The 18,811-nt window shown below is 38.8% G+C and overlaps 1 protein-coding gene and 1 long non-coding RNA gene across 6 annotated transcripts in view; both read left to right on the top strand.

The window, feature by feature from the left end:
• ABCB11 (ATP binding cassette subfamily B member 11) overlaps positions 1-18,811 on the top strand; it is an 86,675-nt gene that overhangs the window by 66,072 nt on the left and 1,792 nt on the right. For all 5 annotated transcript variants that reach the window (XM_006766531.2, XM_006766530.1, XM_015565756.1 and 2 more), the window contains 7 exons: positions 2,882-2,986; positions 3,074-3,235; positions 6,883-7,086; positions 9,090-9,331; positions 11,892-12,048; positions 13,175-13,372; positions 16,696-16,902. In XM_006766531.2, the coding sequence (XP_006766594.1) occupies positions 2,882-2,986; positions 3,074-3,235; positions 6,883-7,086; positions 9,090-9,331; positions 11,892-12,048; positions 13,175-13,372; positions 16,696-16,902 (1,275 nt within the window). The remainder of the gene's footprint in view (positions 1-2,881; positions 2,987-3,073; positions 3,236-6,882; positions 7,087-9,089; positions 9,332-11,891; positions 12,049-13,174; positions 13,373-16,695; positions 16,903-18,811) is intronic.
• On the top strand, positions 7,093-7,666 carry LOC107183524. Its single transcript, XR_001514315.1, has 2 exons — positions 7,093-7,468; positions 7,529-7,666. It is a non-coding gene; the product is annotated as an uncharacterized LOC107183524 (long non-coding RNA).

Below are 18,811 nucleotides of genomic sequence, written 5' to 3'. Positions count from 1 at the left end.
GCTGGGCACAGGAGGGGAAACCCGCCTCAGCACCTGGGAGTGGGAGAGGAAACCCGCCACAGCGCCTAGGAGAGGGAGAGGAAACCCGCCACAGCGCCTGGGAGAGGGAGAGGAAACCCGCCACAGCGCCTGGGAGCAGGAGAGGAAACTGGCCACAGCACCTGGGAGAGGGAGGGGAAACCCGCCACAGTGCCTGGGAGAGGGAGGGAAACCCGCCACAGCGCCAGGGAGTGGGAGGGGAAACCCGCCACAGCGCCAGGGAGTGGGAGGAGAAACCCAGCAGGAGCAGCTCGGAGTGGGAGCCTGCCTCAGCTGGTTTCGCTCCCCCCTCTACTTGGCTCCAGCCACTGGAAGCCCTATTCTTGCAGGAATCTTCCTGCAATGGGCCTCTAGTATTTTTATAATCATGAGTCAGAGAATAGTCTGCTTTTTATGGCGCTATTTTCATTCTGACATATGTAAAAGGCACAATGTTCACATTTAGTGTATTGAGACCATAGTTTGGCACATGGACTCAGCAAATTATTGGGTATTACTAGGAGCCTGATTACTAATCTAGTGAAGCCTCAATATACATGTAAGGCATAATTTATCTGACTCACATTCCCTGGGTCTTTTTGACTTGGGAAATGTGCCAAGTGTTCCAAGCACAGCAATTTGGATAGGGGAAGCATGAACTGTGGAGTCAACTAGCCCTGGATTTGTAGTAGTCTTTGCTCTGAACTCTGTGCATTTGGGCAAAGGGCTTCTCCGTGATGAGCCTTAGTTTCCTCATCTATTACATGGGGCAAGAAAATCTACCACACCGAGTCGTGTTAAGAATCCCAATTTAAGGAAGTCCTTACAAGTTAAATTAGGTTAAGCAACACATTTGGCATCTGGTATGCCCAAGAGTGTAGTGAATGTTTTTTTTCAATGTAAGGGGATTTCCATTAAAAGAGTGGCACTGATGTATGCTCAAACCACTAGTCTAAGAACAGAGGAACCTATTGATGGATAGCCCTTTAAGTTGCAAGAACAAAGGAAGTACAAAGAACTCATGGGGCAGAATGTTATTTAAAAAGATTATGGATAGATAGATGATCATTTTTTGCTCTGGACACTAGGTACATGAACTTGCAAAAAAAAAGACTTGATGTTTTGGCTTTAGTTTTCCATCTGGAAAATAAGAGTTAAACTGGATAATCTACAGCTCTATACTATAGTCTGTGAATATAATAGGTGACCTTAGGGAGGAATGGACATCGTGTCATCACAATTTGGGTTTGTAGGGGATTTGTATAGTGCTTTAAAAAAGCAAACTGAAATATATCTTTAAAGTCCTGAATTTTAAAACTTTATAAAGTAAAAATGTGAGCTAGCCTATGCTGGGAGAATGACGGTGGTGACTCCTGAAACCACTTTTACTTGTATAAAGAACCATGAAGGCTCTAGAAACTTTCTGTCCTAGAAACAGTAAATCTCATTCATCTGGAACCCTTTCCCCACTTTGGAATTTATGATATTTAGAACTAGTTATTTTGGCCTGGCCGGCATGGTTCAGTGGTTGAGTGTCAACCTATAAATCAGGGGGTCGCAGTTCAATTCCTGGTCAGATTTGATCCATGCAGGAGCCAGCCAACCAATGATTCTCTCTCACTATTGATGTTTCTATCCCTTTCCTCCTCTCCCTTCCTCTCTGAAATCAATAAAAATATATATTTTTAAAAAGAATGGGTTATGTTGGCTTTACCAAAAAGGATCTGTTAATGGAGTAGTGTACATTGTTTTCAGGATATTTATTTGGCATACAGCAGTACTCATTAAATATTTATTGAATAACTGGTTGCCCTTGAGCAATAAATAAGGATTTATTGTACAGCTCTATAAAGCGTGCTTTTTTCTGAACTCTCCAGTTCCCTCATTTAGTCTGAATTAGGAAGGTGTTGTTGTACCTAAAACCCCTTTCACTGTAGGGCAATGTCATTAGAATATGTGGCTGTTCTCTTCATTTTCTTATTGCAACAGCTTAGTCCCCAATCCATTACTTGAGCATATGTCTGTAAGTGCAGAATACAGGTACTTGTGAGTATCGTTTACTACTTACTATAGGCTAAGAAAACCCACTCACAATTTCCATAGCTTTTTGAAAGGAATGTTTTCAGCGTCTGGTGATTTAGAGCCAACAACCTCGGCCTCAGATGGATGGAAACTTTTTTCTCTCCTAAGCCAATTCCAGTCAATACCTTGATAGCTAGTTGCTTTTTTAATGATGCCATTATTTATATCTATATCTATCTATATCTATCTATATCTATATCTATATCAACTATATCTATATCTATATCTATATCTACATCTACATCTACATCTATATCTATATTCTAAAAAACTAAAAACAGGCAATGTACCTGAGTGAGAACATCATCTTTATTGAATTTATTATTGAACAAAGACAGAGGTCATAATACTTTGAGTTATGTCCCAGATAACATTCTCAGATTCTCAAGTAACCTTCCTTCCTCCTTCCTTTCTTCCTTCCTTCCTTCCGTCCTTCTTTCCTTTACTTTCTTTACCTAATTACATAAAAGATTTGAGGCATTTCATAACAGTTTTTCATCTATTTCAAAGGAAAGTCAACACAACTGCCTACATCAGGTAAAGAAACAAGACAACAATTCTGCCAATCATAACCATTGGTTTTCATTCTCCAGGCTTCTTCCCCATGGGGAAGTAAAGTACACACACTCAAAGTTAACTTTGGTTTAATTACTGGTAAACATGAATCACTTTAATGTTTAAAGTGAAATCGTTTTTAACTCAATGCTTAAGAGAAATTTCTAAAAGAAACTAATTTTTTTGGTAATAATAAAATTACTTTCTTGCTTACTGTCTTGCAAAGACTTTTTCACTTCCTGATAAAGAAGAACAAAGGTCACAGATCAATGGTGTGTGCCTGCTTTTTGTAGTAATGGGCTGTGTATCCCTTTGCACTCAATTTCTGCAGGTAAGGAATTTTATTTTTAAATAAGTGATTAAGCTATTTCCCTCTTTTCCCTGTTAACATATCACTAAAAACTCTTTTATGTTTTAGGGATATGCTTTTGCTAAATCTGGAGAACTCCTCACAAAAAGGCTACGTAAATTTGGTTTCAGAGCAATATTGGGGCAAGACATTGGCTGGTTTGATGACCTCCGAAATAGCCCTGGAGCACTGACAACAAGGCTTGCTACAGATGCTTCCCAAGTTCAAGGGGTAAGCTATGGACAGGGTGGGGGTGTAGAGGGTATGTGCTAGGGCTGTTGAACCTGGAGTACATTTTCTTTCTTTTGAGACTTCAGACAATCGCCTATGTATTTCCTATGAAATAGGACCTTGCAGGATTGGGATACCCCAGAGCCATATTTCCCTGCATTTCCAATGCTGAGAAACAGGCAGTGCCCAGAACTAATGTTATAGCATGAGTCAAAATATATCAGGGTTTTGGATTTCCTCTCAGGGTGGAGGCAAAGTGTGTGGGAAGAAGCCTCTTTAAGTAGTTTAGCACACCCTTCATTGTTCTTTGTTCTCAAAGTGTAATCATTGGCTTATACTGAAAGTATACTCATTTTGAAAGGTTTAATAAGCATTGTTTTACTGCTTAGAGAAAGTCTGTACCAATTTCACTCTCATCATCCGAGTATTCTAGTGTCTCATTCACCTTACTCTTAAACTCGGGTTATGTAAATAAACCATACTCTTTTCCATTTTTGTATCCTTCAATCTGCAAGGGGCTCTTAAAGGTTATTCACTCTCGCTAGAATTCAGAGGGTAGTATTTAATCATCTCACAAAAATGTTACTTATCCTCTAAATAAAAGGTTTCTAAGAGTTTTTCTAATATTTTTTTAAAAATGAGATTACTAACCCAGGTCAAATTTACTTTCATATTGGTGTAAGGTAGAAGTTTGTTTTTCCTTCAAAATGGATAGAAATATTTTTAAAATATTTAATATAAATTCTATTTTCCATTGATTTGAAATCCTCCTGCCCATTGTGAATATCAACCTCCCATGTACAATTAGAACTATATGGGGATTTTCTATTCTATTTCATTGGCCAATTTTATTTATTCTGTGCCTGACACTTACTGTTTTAATTATTATAACTTTATTGTAAGTTTTTATTATCTGGTAAGGCAGATCTCTGCACAATGATGTTCTTCTTCAAAATGTTCCCTTTATTTTTTCCTGGACATTGATTATTCTAAGTGAACTTTCAAATCATCTTGACTTCTTTAATTGAATAAAATGTAAAAGGAAACAAAATAATATCCCAAAGAAAAATTGCACAGCTGGTTTTCAAATACTCTATAATGCCTGATAGTTCTTTCCAATCAGAAATTCTTGTTTAAAAAATTGTTGTAAAATATACATAACATAAAATTTACCATTTTAGTCATTTCTAAGCATACAATTTTGTGGCATTAAGCACCTTCATTGTTATGCAACTATCCCCACTATTCATATCCAGAACTTTTTAATTAGCCCAATAGAAACTCTGGACCCATTAAATAATAACTTCCCAATGTTCTCCCACGCCCTGATAACCACATTCTACTCTGTCTCTATAAATTCTAGAAGCCTCATACAAGTGGAATCATATAAAATTTGTCTATTTGTAACTGGTCTCTTTTACTTAATGTCTTCATGGTTCCATATCGTGAAATGTGTCATACTTTTATTTCTTTTTTAAGAGTGAATAATATACCATTGCATATGTAGACCAACTTTTTGTCTGTTCCTCCATAGATAGGCATGTTGGTTACTGTGGATAATGATGCTATGAACATAGGTATACAAATAAGGAATTCTTAATTTAGGTTTATTCCTGTCTTCAAGGCAGTTAGTACCAACACATGGAAACTTTTTGACCATAGTGTTCATATTCTGTTTGGGTCTTGCATACAGTATGAAGATGCAGATTATTTTTTAATAGCACTGCCTTAGCACCCATGGTTGCCTAATAGCTTACCTTTGGTTGCCTTAAATAATGCTAAAGTCTCTTCAATTTTGAAAAGCAGTCCTGTACTTGTACCCACCCACGTGTTTTCTACACAGAAGGCACCAACCTTTGGTCATATTTGCATAGCTGCAAGTGAAATGAAGACTTGGAACGATTGAATACTTTTGATTAATATAAGTAATCACCACAATGCTCCAATCTCTACCTATATTGAGACCGAATCCATTTTGTCTCCCTGTGTTGGCTAAACATCTGTGTATTAAGTCAGCATGTAATTTGGTACCAATGAGCAGGCTAACTTCAGTGAGAATCAAAGTGGTGTCTTTTCATAGTCTTGTATGAATTTCAAAATGGTAATTATAGAGCAAGCATCAATCTTCACTGAATAATAAGTAATATTACCACAAGCCCAATGCATGAGTATTTTCAAGGAAGCCAAATGCATAAATACCTGAAAGACATGCAGCCCACGTTTAGGACTGAATTAATCTCACACTGCCTACTCTAGCTCTGACACCCGTGAAATGAAATCAGGCAACAGATCCCAAGAAGCTGTGAATAAAATAAATTTTTATTAATCTAGCCTTCAAATGCATTAGGGAAGCCCATTATTTTAAATAACCTACCTTTTTAAACATAGAACTACCATATGACCCAGTAATTCCATTCCTAGATATATATCCAAAAGAATTGAAAGCAGGGACACAAACAAATATTTGTCCACCAATATTCATAGCGGAATTATTTGTTATGTCCAAAAGGTGAAAACACCCAAGTGTTTATCAACAGATGAATGGATAAGCAAAGTGTGGTCTATACATACAATGGAATATTATTCAGCTTTAAAAGAAATGACCTAGCAATTCCACTTCGGGATATTTATTCAAAGAAAATGAACACACTAATTTGAAAAGATATATGCACCCTTTAATTGCAGCATTATTTAAAATAACCAAGATATGAAAGCAACCTAAATGTCCATCAACAGATGATTAAAAAATATATAATATATAATGAAACACTGCCATTTGCAGCAACATGGATGGACCTAGAAAGTACTGTGCTAAGTGAAATAAGTCAGACAAAGACAAATACCATATAATTTCACTTGTATGTGGGATCTCAAAGACAAAACCAATGCATAAACGAAACAAAACACGAACAGACTCACAGATATAAGAAACAAACTGGTGGTTGCCAGAGGAGAAGGAGGTGGGGGAATGGGTGAAATAGGTGAAGGGAATTAAGAGGTAAAACTTTCAGTTATAAACTAAGTCATAGGGATGTAATGTGCAACATAGGGAATATAATAACTTCATATGGTGATAGATAGATGCTTACTAGACTTATCATGGTGATTCTTTTTAAGATATTTAAATGTTAAATCCCTATGTTGCAAATACTAATATACTATTGTATGTTAACTATACTTTGATTTAAAAACAGAAATAAAATTCTGATACATTCTATAACACAAATAGACCTAGAAAGCATTATGCTTAGTAAAATAAGATAGACACAGAAATATGTTATAGAATTTCACTTATTCATGGTACCTAGAAAAGGCAAATTCATAAATACAGAAAATAGAATAGAGTTTATCAGGGGTTTGGGAGAGGCAGGATGGGGACTATTATTTAATGGGCACAGAATTTTGTTGGGGAGGATGAGAGGTTTGGGGTATAGATGATGGTGATAGTTACACAACAATGTGAATGTATTTAATGCCATTGAATTGTACACTTATGAATGGGTAAAATAATAAACATGATGCTATGTATTTTTATCATAATAATTTTTTTAAAACGATCTTTTTGGAATAAAATAGCTTTGTCACGTGATGGTATCTGATAAAAGAGACTCCATGTCTGAGCTTGCTTGATTGCTTTTGGTTTGCAGGCTGCTGGCTCTCAAATCGGGATGATGGTCAATTCCCTCACTAACATCGTTGTGGCCATGATCGTTGCCTTCTTCTGTAGCTGGAAGCTAAGCTTGGTCATAGTATGTTTCCTCCCTTTCCTGGCTTTATCGGGAGCCGTACAGACCAGAATGTTGACAGGGTTTGCCTCTCAAGACAAGCAGGCTCTGGAGTCGGCGGGACAGGTAACCTCACAGACCCGGTTTTTAGACCAACTATGGCTGAATGGCTGTCACTGTTAGAAAAATGAGTGTGTAGTACAAAGAGACTTAGGACTCTGTTCACCTACAGCTTTCATGGTTAGCAACCTCCCACTAGCCCTTTTCATATGTGCCTCTGCTCAAAGGCTGTGACAATTAAGTTCTGACACAGGGTTTGAGTAGGTATGGACAGACAGTGGGGCATGATCAATTTGGTTACATGTTCAATTTCCTCTCAATATAGTTATTTTTCCCACATCCCAATCTGGTGTATTCTCATTTGCAAGACCAGATAGTTCAGCTTTCTGTCTGTTCAGTTTTTTCCTCTTAATGATTTCCCCAGGTCATGCAGCCCACTTGGAGAAGAGTTGTCTTTGAGTCTGCAGGCTGATGCTCTATCCACTGAGCCAAACCGGTTAAGGCTAAGAGTTGTCTTTTTAATGGCACAAACTTTTAATTTCGTACTTTAATGCCTGTTAGATTTGTGGCAAATGTCTTTCCTAAACAGAACCATGAGGTACAACTTAGATTTCAAATACAATTAAGTTTTAGTTATGCACTTTTTTTTAAAATATATTTTATTGATTTTTTTTACAGAGAGGAGGGAGAGGGATAGAGAGTTAGAAACATCGATGAGAGAGAAACATCGATCAGCTGCCTCCTGCACACCCCCCACTGGGGATGTGCCCGCAACCAAGGTACATGCCCTGGACCAGAATCAAACCTGGGACCCTTGAGTCCGCAGGCCAATGTGCTATCTACTGAGCCAAACCGGTTTGGGCAGTTATGCACTTTTTAAAAAAAATATGTTTTTATTGATTTTTAAAGAGAAAGGAAGGGAGATGGATTGAGATAGAAACATCAATGAGAGAGAAACATCACTGATCAGCTGCCTCCTGCATGCCCCCCACCAGAGATCAGGCCTGCAACCTGGGCATGTCCTCTGACCGGAAATCAACTGTGAGCTCCTGGTTCCTGGGTGGATGCTCAACTACTGAGCAACATTGGCCAAGCTTAGTTATGCACTTTGAAAAGTATGTTCGAATTAATATATGGTTATCAGGAGCAAATGAGGGAATGGCAGCATGGACATTGATTAAGTATAAGAAATCATGCACATATGCACCCTTACTCTTTAAGCAAATTTACTATAATCTAGGTTTTGCCTCTTTTAAAAGAGAGAGTGTGAACACTGCCTGAGCAGGCAGAAGCCAAAAGGACTTCATATGCCAATGGTTGTGCCTTTGTTTAGGACAGGACCCTAATTCAGAAGCTGATTATTTACCCTGAGTATGGATTGAAACAAAGTCAGAGTATAAACCAAAAGATAAACTTTACACTTAATTTAACTTAAATAATATTTAGTCAGATTAACTTTTTAAGGAAATAGAAGCTATGTTAAATAACCTTTTGTCTCAGAAGACATCTAAAGATACCATTGTAGACATTTTTTTAATGTATTTATTTTTATTGATTTCAGAGAGGAAGGGAGAGAGAGAGAGATAGAAACATCAAGGATGAGAGAGAAACATCAATCGGTTGCCTCCTGCACTCCCCCCACTGGGGATCGAGCCTACAATCCAGGCATGTGCCCTGACCGGGAATCAAACCATGACCTCCTGGTTCACAGGTCGATGCTCAACCACTGAGCCACGCCTGCCAGGCCCATTGTAGACATTTTAAATGAATTAACGATGAAGATAAAAAGTTTTCAAGGATTACCATGTGTATCTCCCATCTCCTCTCTTCCACAAGTGGAAGCAACACAGCCATGTTAGTATGAAGTAGAACTGGAGTTCAGCTGGCAGAATGTCTTGCGTTCCTGTTGAGTTGATCTCCAACAACTTCGCTGTGTTCCCTGATGATCCTTTGTCTGTGATTTGTACCACATTCTGCCATTTGCACTATAGTCTAATCCACGTAGCAGCTGAAATGTCATGGAAGTAATTTTTGCTCTTTTATTCCTAAGACTCTTTTTCATCCTTCAGATTACAAGTGAAGCCCTCAGTAATATCCGCACTATTGCTGGAATTGGAAAGGAGAGGCAGTTTATTGAAGCATTTGAGAGAGAGCTGGTGAAGCCATTCAAGACAGCCATTCGAAAAGCAAATGTTTATGGATTCTGCTTTGGTTTTTCCCAATGCATTGTGTTTGTTGCTAATTCTGCTTCCTACAGATATGGAGGTTACTTAATCTACAATGAGGGGCTCCATTTCAGCTACGTGTTCAGGTGAGGACTATAGGCCAAGGTCATAAAATATCAATATTCTGTGAAGAATAGCCTAGTTCTGTAAGTTAGCTTTTTGCTGCTTAAAAACCATCCCAAACTGGATGTCTTAAACAGCTGGGATTTATTATTTCTCAAGATTCTGTAGATTTTCAGGGTGGTTCTTCTGGACTGGGCCAGCACAGTCAAGCTTCTGAGTGGGCTTCTGTCTCCACAGGGACGCTCTAGTAGGTGAGCTTGTTTTCTTCACATTATGTTCTCAGAGTTCCAAGTGCACCAAAGAGAGCAAGTCCCAATGTGCAAGCACTTTTCAAGTGTGCATGCATCTTATTTTCTAACTAGAGGCCTGGTGCATGGGATTCGTGCACTGGTGGGGGCGTGGCCTACAGGGATCGGCTGCTGTGGGAGCGCCATTCATCCCGGTCAGCTGAGTGGTGCTCCCACTGTGGAGTGCTCTGACCACCAGGGGGCAGCTCCTGCATTGAGCATTTGCCCCCTGGTGGTCAGTGTGTGTCATAGTGACTGGTTGACTGGTCGTTCTGTTCATTCTGCCATTTGGTCGCTGGGCTTTTATTATATAGGATATCTCTTTGACCAAAGAAAGTCACACAATCAAGCCCATATTTAAAGACTAGAGAACTGTAGTCCACCTTTTGATGAAAGTATCTGATATGTTTCTCCTTTATTCTCAGCCTACTATCACACAACACTTCTGACACCAGAGTCCCACAACCCAACTTCATTCTGGCACCATGTGCCTGGAGATAGCATCAAAGCCCACACATGAAGGACATGGTCCTATAAGGCCATGCACCTTACCACTCTCAGAACCCTCAGACCCTGTATCTTTCCCTGGAGGTGAAATGTGGTGGAAGAGACTGAAAGTTACACCCCTTTCCAAAAGTTATTTCACTAACATGATTGCTCTTCATATATGAGAAATTTCAAGGGCTTAGGTGCTCTGTGTCAGGACCTGGGCAAAGTTAAATGTTTCTCATTATAAATCACCATGTCACAGAGGAGTAAAAAAGTCGTATTGCAAAGGGGTGCATACATAAAAATAGGATGAATGAACCATTTTCATAATCTACCAGACTGGCTAATGCTGAGAAAATCTAGAGGCCTGGAATGAGCAAATGAGTGAATGAGTGGATGAATAAGATGGTTCAGAGAACTACCTTATTTGAACTCTACTTACCAAAAGGGCATGTTTCCAGCTGACTCCTTCTAGGTGAAGATGGAAAAAGGCAGTTCAGGAGAATCATGTCCCTTTCTTAAAGCTGGACCCTGCTCTGCTAAGAGATTTGCTTTGAGTCCAGTTTCTCACATTTCCAGAGGAAAGAGCCTGGGGATATCAGGACACCAAGGGACATGTATATGGGTGTGCTGTGGAGGGTGGGAGGGCATCAGTGTGGTAGGGGGAAATGGCCTGTGAAAGGCCTGGAGAGCATTAAGGAAAGTGGTCCTAATAGAAATCTGTTCTTTTGGGTTCATTCCCAAGTCATGAGTTCTGTCTTCTTGCCTTTGATATTCAACATAGAAGAATTTTTTTTCTCTTGCCCCATTACCTTGACCCCAACCAGGAAAGTCTCTTTTCTAAATTTTTGCTCATTTACTAATTTAAATCCTGAATCACAAACTGGTGATTTATTTAGTTTATATAAGATTTTTGAAGAGTTATTTATTAGCCAACATGTAAAAACTCAGAGACTCTTGAAAGCTCCTAATTTCTGGCTTCTCTTTAGATCACCTTCCACCACTTCCCATTTCATTCCAGTTGCTTCTCATTGCTTTAAACTTCGGACTGGCCTCCTGAAGATGTTTGGGTTTGCAAATCTGGCCTAAAACAGTTCCTGCTTATGAACTGAGCCATCAGACACATGAAGACACTGCCCCCTACCACTATGGAGGCAGGTCCTCTGTGCTTGGGACAACTTTTCAGGGTGCCCGTTGTATCATAATGTATATAGTAACAGAGCTATCTCTTACCATGTTCATCTTCCATTTATTCATCCACTCATTCACTCATTTGCTCATTAATTACACACTATATGTTGAATATAGTTAGGAGCTGGGCCAAATAAAAGGATATAGGCAATTATATCTTTCTTTCACTGTCTGAAGCATAAATTATATGCATGCTTGGTATAGATTGATGCATTAATCACCAATCATTCTTTTATGCCCTTATGATAGGTTCAAAAAATGTTAGCATTGTAATAAAAAAAATTAACTCAATCTGGTGATTTTTATGCCCCCCCCCTTTTTTAAGAACTCTTTTCTCAAACACATTTTTAAAAAAGAAGCTATTGTAATTGAAGCAGGGTTGGGATATCTGAGCTTCTCTTGTTTAATCCTCCCCTCACCCTTTTTTCATAGTACACAATTTGAACACTGCTAATCTCTCCAACCCTAGCTACCCAGACAAGTCTAAAGTGACCTGTCCAAGGTTGCTCAGTTCTTTGCTAACAGAACCAGGACTAGATCCCCAAACGCCTGCCTTTCAGGACCTCACACCAAACACACCACATTCCTCTCTACATGGGTGTCTATCCAATTGCAGGGTGATCTCTTCAGTTGTACTGAGTGGGACAGCTCTTGGAAAAGCCTACTCTTACACCCCAAGTTATGCCAAAGCTAAGATATCAGCTGCACGCTTTTTTCAACTGCTGGACAGACGACCCCCGATCAATGTATACAGTGGTGCAGGTGTAAAATGGGTGAGTACTGAGATGGGGGTATGAGGGCAGTAGGGGAGGGTTGTGCTTATATGCGTGTGAAGAACAGCTATTGGGGCTGATCATACACCACCACCACATAGCTTCTAAATTCCTGCAGCACATGGGTTCATTCATATGCACTCAGAATGGACAGACAGATTATAAATATAAAGAAATGAAGTAAATTAGCATTAAAAAATTATTTATAAAGCAGACATTTGAAGAAGACAACAAGATCCAGTGAATGCTAAATTCTGTGTACTATAAAACACACTTAGTTCCAGAATAATGAAGCTACCCAAACACCATGTTTTCTGCTGATGTTCTGGGATGGAATGTAGAAAAAACAGTTTTTCCTGTCCAGTGATATTGTTGTAATTCATGTTTATCTGTGTTCAAGTTTTAGCTTATTATATGGGTGGCTAGAAAATTAATTTAATCTTAACAAAATATCTCTTCTCCTAATTTATAGTCTTCATAGGCGGTTTTTAATCTTCTCTGTTTGTTTTCAAATATCCTAAAATGTTCAGGAGAGCAAAACAAATCTAAACTCTTGTAAAGCTAAACTAAATTCAGAAATCTTTTTAAATTGATCAAATGACCTGTTTCTCTTTCAGTCCAATAAAAGTAAAGTCTCTGTGTGGCCTATTACATATCTATCCATTTCTAGAATTCATAATTCAGATAGTGCAACTGAAGGTTTTCACTTTTGCAGTACAGGGCTTAGGCATTTCAAGTGTAATGCTATTATTTGAAATCTTTGGGGGAACAGAGCTAGAGGGTGTGGACAATTCCTGACTTCTATGATGTAATCATATATTCTAGCTATTCTTTTCCATTTGACATTCTTCCAGAATGTCAAGTAATGGATGACAAGGAAATTCCTTAGGTTAGAATGGGAATAAGAGCTCACATATCTTTAATTTCAGGATAAAGGCTCAAGCCTCCCTTTATTTTGCACCTGCTGGAATAGGGAATTCATTAAATAGCTGTCTTTGTGCTTTGCACTTTGGCAGCATGGTGCTGAAGGTATCTTAAGCAGGGATTTAAAACTCAGATTTAGTTGCATTTTCCATATTCTGGATTCTAGTAGGTATATTTATAATTCCAATCTTCCTCTCCACAGGACAACTTCCAGGGGCAGATTGACTTTGTTGACTGTAAATTTACATATCCCTCTCGACCTGATGTACAAGTTCTGAATGGGCTCTCAATATCGGTTAGTCCAGGGCAAACACTGGCATTTGTTGGAAGCAGTGGATGTGGCAAAAGCACCAGTGTCCAGCTCTTGGAGCGTTTCTATGATCCTGACCAAGGGAAGGTGGTAAGCAATGCAAAAGCTTTAGGGGATTTTGCTTTCTGCAGAATATCTCCCACCCCTGAAAGTGGTCTTCAAGACTGTGCCTTGCCAGACTCACTCTACAGCACTAGCCTGGGCCTTTCCCCCATGTGGATAGTTTCCAGAAGCGGTCATTTGCTGGTTGACCTGATTCTACCTCACAATTTCTAATATCAGATTCTTCCCAGTTCCAGATGGCCTGCTGACCAGTTAGGCAAGGGAAACCGGGCACACTGCAAGGCTGGAGATGAGTGTATTTAGCAGAAGCATTCACTTACCCGTAAATGGAGCAGAAAGTGCAGACTAATCAGGAGACTAATGACTGGGAACGGAAAAAAGTGGGGGTGATAGGGGACACAGTGATAGATGAGCAAGAATGGGGATTTGAAGAAATCTGAGACAATCCTGGTTTAAGAAGCTTCCGTCTAAATAGTTCAAGGAACTCAAATGGTAGTCATGCACCATAAAGCTTTGTTGAGAATATTTGAAAAATTGGCAGATTTGCTTTGTTGTTTATTTTTCCATAGTATTTCTTTCTCTTTTCTCTCCGTTTATTTTACTTTCTTTCTTTTCAAAGAATATATGCAGAGGAGTATAAAATAAAATAAGAAAGATTTTTAATGAAAAACAAGTCTTTATTCTACCCTTTCTACCACTCCCCCATTTCTCTGCTCAAAGGCAACCATTTTGACCACTGATGTTTTCAGATCTCCCAATGATTACCTCAGTGCCTCTAAATAATATGCTAATGCTGCTGTTTTGTGATTTAACAAATTTAGATTCTGTTGAAGTGATGAAAATTTAGCTGGCGCTCACCACTCTTTCTCCTTTTACCCACCCCCTCACTCTCTGCTCAAAGGCAACCATTTTGACCACTGATGTTTTCAGATCTCCCAATGATTACCTCAGTGCCTCTAAATAATATGCTAATGCTGCTGTTTTGTGATTTAACAAATTTAGATTCTGTTGAAGTGATGAAAATTTATTTAGCTGGCGCTCACCACTCTTTCTCCTTTTACCCACCCCCTCACAATACTGGTATAGATATATGAAAGTTCCTCTATTTGTAAATTTAACTAATATACTTCTGTTTCTTTTTTTACCACATGTAGATAACATCTCTGGAATTCTCCCTTTCTGAGATGAGAATATTAGCAATTCTACCTTTATTTTTAGCTCTTCCTCCTTTAACCTGTCAAGTCCTATTAACTACACTTTTATAGGATCAAGAATACAAAATGCTCACATTCTGTTTATAACATTTCTTATCTTTCATACTTTCATTCTAGGCTGATTCTTAAAGTTGAAAATCAATGAACAACTTTTATTCTGATTATATAAATAAATAGTGTTTATCCCTTAGTCAAGTAGTGAGGTCTATTAGCATTACATTTTCTTTCTGGTTTTTCTGAAAGATTATTTTTCTGGTATTCTCTGCCTTTATAAGTCTTTATGTTCTTCCAGAGTTTCTATCCTGCTACCTATCCTGAGGGATCTGCTTCCTTCCCTCATTTCTGCCACTGCCTTGGCTAATTACTACCTGTACCTGCTGAATAATTTGCACCTGAGTTTCCTGCAATATTTTCTTAGATTAGATCTATCATTTCCTAGTCCCTATATCATTCTCTTTCTTGCTCTTCACTCTTATCTTATTGTTGTATGTCCACAGTAGTTTTCTGAGATGTGATGCAGAGACGAGGGTCTGGAAATGCTTTATTCTCCTCCACACTTGATTGACTGTTTCATCTTAATATTTTGAAAAAGGCCTTTTTTATTTCCCTGAATAGTTTAATCTTCATTGCAATGAGCATAGATAACTTTATGAAGAGAAATGCTGAGAAAAACATACATATTATGTATATTTCTCTGAATGTGCTCAGTGAATGTTCTGGTCCCAGGTAGAGAGCAATGTCCATGAGGAAATCAAAACGATTCCTTGCATTTCGTGGATTCAATATATTTTGTTATCATTGTAAAACATTTCCATAAACATTTTTAAGTAGAAAGAAATACCACCTTTTATGCAATTTTGAAAATCCTCTTTGCTCTTAAGGAAGTTACTGAATGCAAGCATTCAACCTTTTCAACATTTAATTGGCTACCTATGGTGTGCAGGACTGCACTGGGCCCTGTGGGAGATATTAAGGACCATGAAGCATGTCTCTGTCTTCTAGGAGCTTACAATACTAGCACATGTGCAACAATTAACAAACAGCTCCAGTATTTAATTAAGTATTAATTGTGCTTTGCAGACTATACAAACTATGGAAAATGAGTAGAGGAAAATGAGAGAGGACTAATTGTTGAGGAATGCCTTATGTTCTTTCTAACAGTGTTTGCTTTTCTCATTGTCGAGATAGTATCTACAATATAATATGCTCACACCATTTACCATAGTCTTTTTCTGAAATCAAAGGACCAAACACTTTACAGTAGTATGTTAGTACTTTTAAGTGAACCAGCTCAAATGGTAGATATTTGAGTGCCTATACTTAACTGCCTAAGGAGTGAGTTCCTTAAAAAAATATATATTTTCTTTCTATAGCAGGCAAAAGACTGCTTAGCTTAGTGCCTCTGTGGTAGGGGATTCAATATATGTTTGTTGATTAAGTGAATAAATGCATTCCTTTCTTACTCAGGTCTATTATCTAGCTATGCAGTGACCGATGTCAGTAAGCTCATGGAAACAGGTTTGATTCTTATGTGGTCCAATTTTATAACCCATGGGCTCTCGAATTTGAGCAGTTCCTCAAATCTGTGGAGGATGCCCTGCACCAAAGTGTAAGGGGACCTTTTAAAAAAAACCAGCCTGTGTGGCTCAGTGATTGAGCATTGACCTATGAACCAAGAGATCACTGGTTCAATTCCTGATCAGGGCATATGCCTGGGTTGTGGGCTCCATCCCAGTAGGAGGTGTGCAGGAGGCAGCTAATCTATGGTGGTTCTCTCTTATCAATGTTTCTATCTCTCTATCTCTCTCCCTTCCTCTCTCTCTAAGAATCAATAAGAACATTAAAAAAACAACAACAACTAAATACTGCCCTTTGTACTTTTCTCATTTGTACCACCTGTACAGCCAAACTTTGGGAAGCAAACAAACAAAACCATAGTCTGATTATAACTTTAACACCATTCTGATAGACCCCACCTCCAAGGGTCAAAGGCAACATAATTTATTTCTAAGAATCCTGGGATTGTTGTCTCTTCAGCAAAGCAAATATCCTACATAATATTAATTCTAGAATATAAACTTTCCTTGCTGCTGGAATTCTAAAACTTAATGCCCTGGTTGTTACCTCTGTTGGCAGATGATCGATGGGCATGACAGCAAAAGGGTGAATGTCCAGTTTCTCCGTTCCAACATTGGAATTGTTTCCCAAGAACCGGTGTTGTTTGCCTGTAGCATAACAGACAATATCAAGTATGGGGACAACACCAGAGACATCCCCATGGAAAAAGTCATAGAAGCTTCAAAGCAGGCTCAGCTGCATGACTTTGTCATGTCACTCCCAGAGGTGAGTACTGTGCCAGAGTGGTTCCCCAGTGGAGATGGTGACGGGGAGAGAGAGAATAACCAAAGAGTATCATGATTTGGGCTCAAGGAGAAAGTCAAAGGCAACACAATTTATTTCTCAGTGCCTGGGGTTCACCTCAGTCTTTTAAACAAAATAAATGTCCATCAACATACTTTTTATTTTAGGAAAGTATTCTATCATCAGGTACAAAGGATGCTATGGTACATAAAGCAGTAGTACATTGGACATCAGCCTAGCATAGTGAAAAAAAGTCCTGAGACTTAAAGCAGACTGGTTTGAACCCAAGCTGTCACTTACTAGCTGTGTAACGTTGGGACAATTACTTATCTTGCCTGAGACTCAGTCATCTGTAAAAAATAACATTAGAATGAAAGAATATACGTAATAGCCACACAAAGAAAGCTGCTGCTATTATTATTGTCGTCATAATTTCATTACTTGGCAGCACAGACTGCAGCTGGGATGGTTTCCCAGGAACCAGGGCAGCTGGTGGGCTAAGGTGCGTCTGCCTGAGCGTGTTACACTCTTCCAGAGCCAAGTGTGAGCTTAGCACAGTATCGACTTTAAAGATTTTCATCTACCAAGTCTCTCTTGGTGATTGATCACAAAGAAAATTAAGACATGGAAACTAGATTTTAGGAGCCAAATATTGCATTAATTTTTTCCACTGCTTTCTCTTAAATACCACTTGGAAATTGCTTTTCTTTGTAAGTGATTACATTTATAACTTTTGTGGTGGGCGTTTTCCTTCCTTCCTTCCTTCCTTCCTTCCTTCCTTCCTTCCTCCCTTCCTTCCTTCGTGGGCCAGTATGGGAGGTAACCTATTTCTCTCTCTCTCTCTCTCTCTCTCTCTCTCTCTTTTCCACAAAGGCTTCTAAGTCTTGGGCTCCTAACCTCATTCTGTCTTGTAGCCTAATGTGGAAATGATTATTTGCTGTACCATGAATGAAAAGCAAAGCTTGTGTCCATTGAAAGATTCATTTATTCCACAAATCTTTGTTGAGCACCTACTCATTTTGTGGGAGACACTGGCTTAGAGTTAATTTATTGCCTCTTTCTCAGATAGACTTACCTATAATACCTTTCACTGAACACTTTTTCTCAGTGGTGAAAGTAGGACAAAGTAGGCTATTATGAGTCTCAGTTGGCTTGGTTGAGCATTTGTCAGGAGGCCAGGGAGGCAGAAGCAGACCTATTGTGGAAGGCAGGCAGAGTAATGGTCAAGGGCAAAAGTTCAGAAGCCAGACACACCTGGATTTAGAATTTATTGTCACTGCTATTTATTTGTCTATTTTTACACAATTTTCTTAGCTGTGTGTGTCTAAGTTTTGTAATCTGTAAAATAGGGAGAAAATGATTTTTGTGATTATTAAATGATAATCTGATTAGAATAGTTATTTGGCACAGTACCTAATGCCTAGTAAAGAGTCCACCAATATCAACTATTTTTATGTAGTCATGCCAGGAATCTACTAGGAATTTTCCTTCATAAATTCATCTAAATCTCACAACAAATATGTGAACTAGTTATTAACATCTGCATCTTTCAGATTGGTTTGTTCCTCAAAGAAATTTAAATAATGTTCTCATGATCACAGAGCTACTAGCAGCAAAATGGAGATTCACATCTAGGCTTGTGTTCTAGAATGCTGCCTCCTCCACAGGGGCCGCGACTAGAAGATCCCTCACAGGCCCTTTTCCTAGGATTATTCTGTCTTAGATCTTCCACAGAGGAGTTTGGAAATCAGGGAATCTGGAAGCAGTGAGGATTCTCACACACAGAGAAAGAGATCAAAATACAAAACTAAAGGAAATGCAGAGGAGGGTGTAAAAGGGCCCCTTGTTTCCCAGCGGAAAAGATCACAAACTCCGTGTTTGTCGCAGATTT

The sequence above is a fragment of the Myotis davidii genome, unplaced genomic scaffold (genome assembly GCF_000327345.1).
Source record: "Myotis davidii unplaced genomic scaffold, ASM32734v1 scaffold59, whole genome shotgun sequence".
In the NCBI taxonomy this organism is placed as follows: domain Eukaryota; kingdom Metazoa; phylum Chordata; class Mammalia; order Chiroptera; family Vespertilionidae; genus Myotis; species Myotis davidii.
Note: the sequence above shows the minus strand (reverse complement) of the source record. Positions and strands in the feature narration are given on the sequence as shown.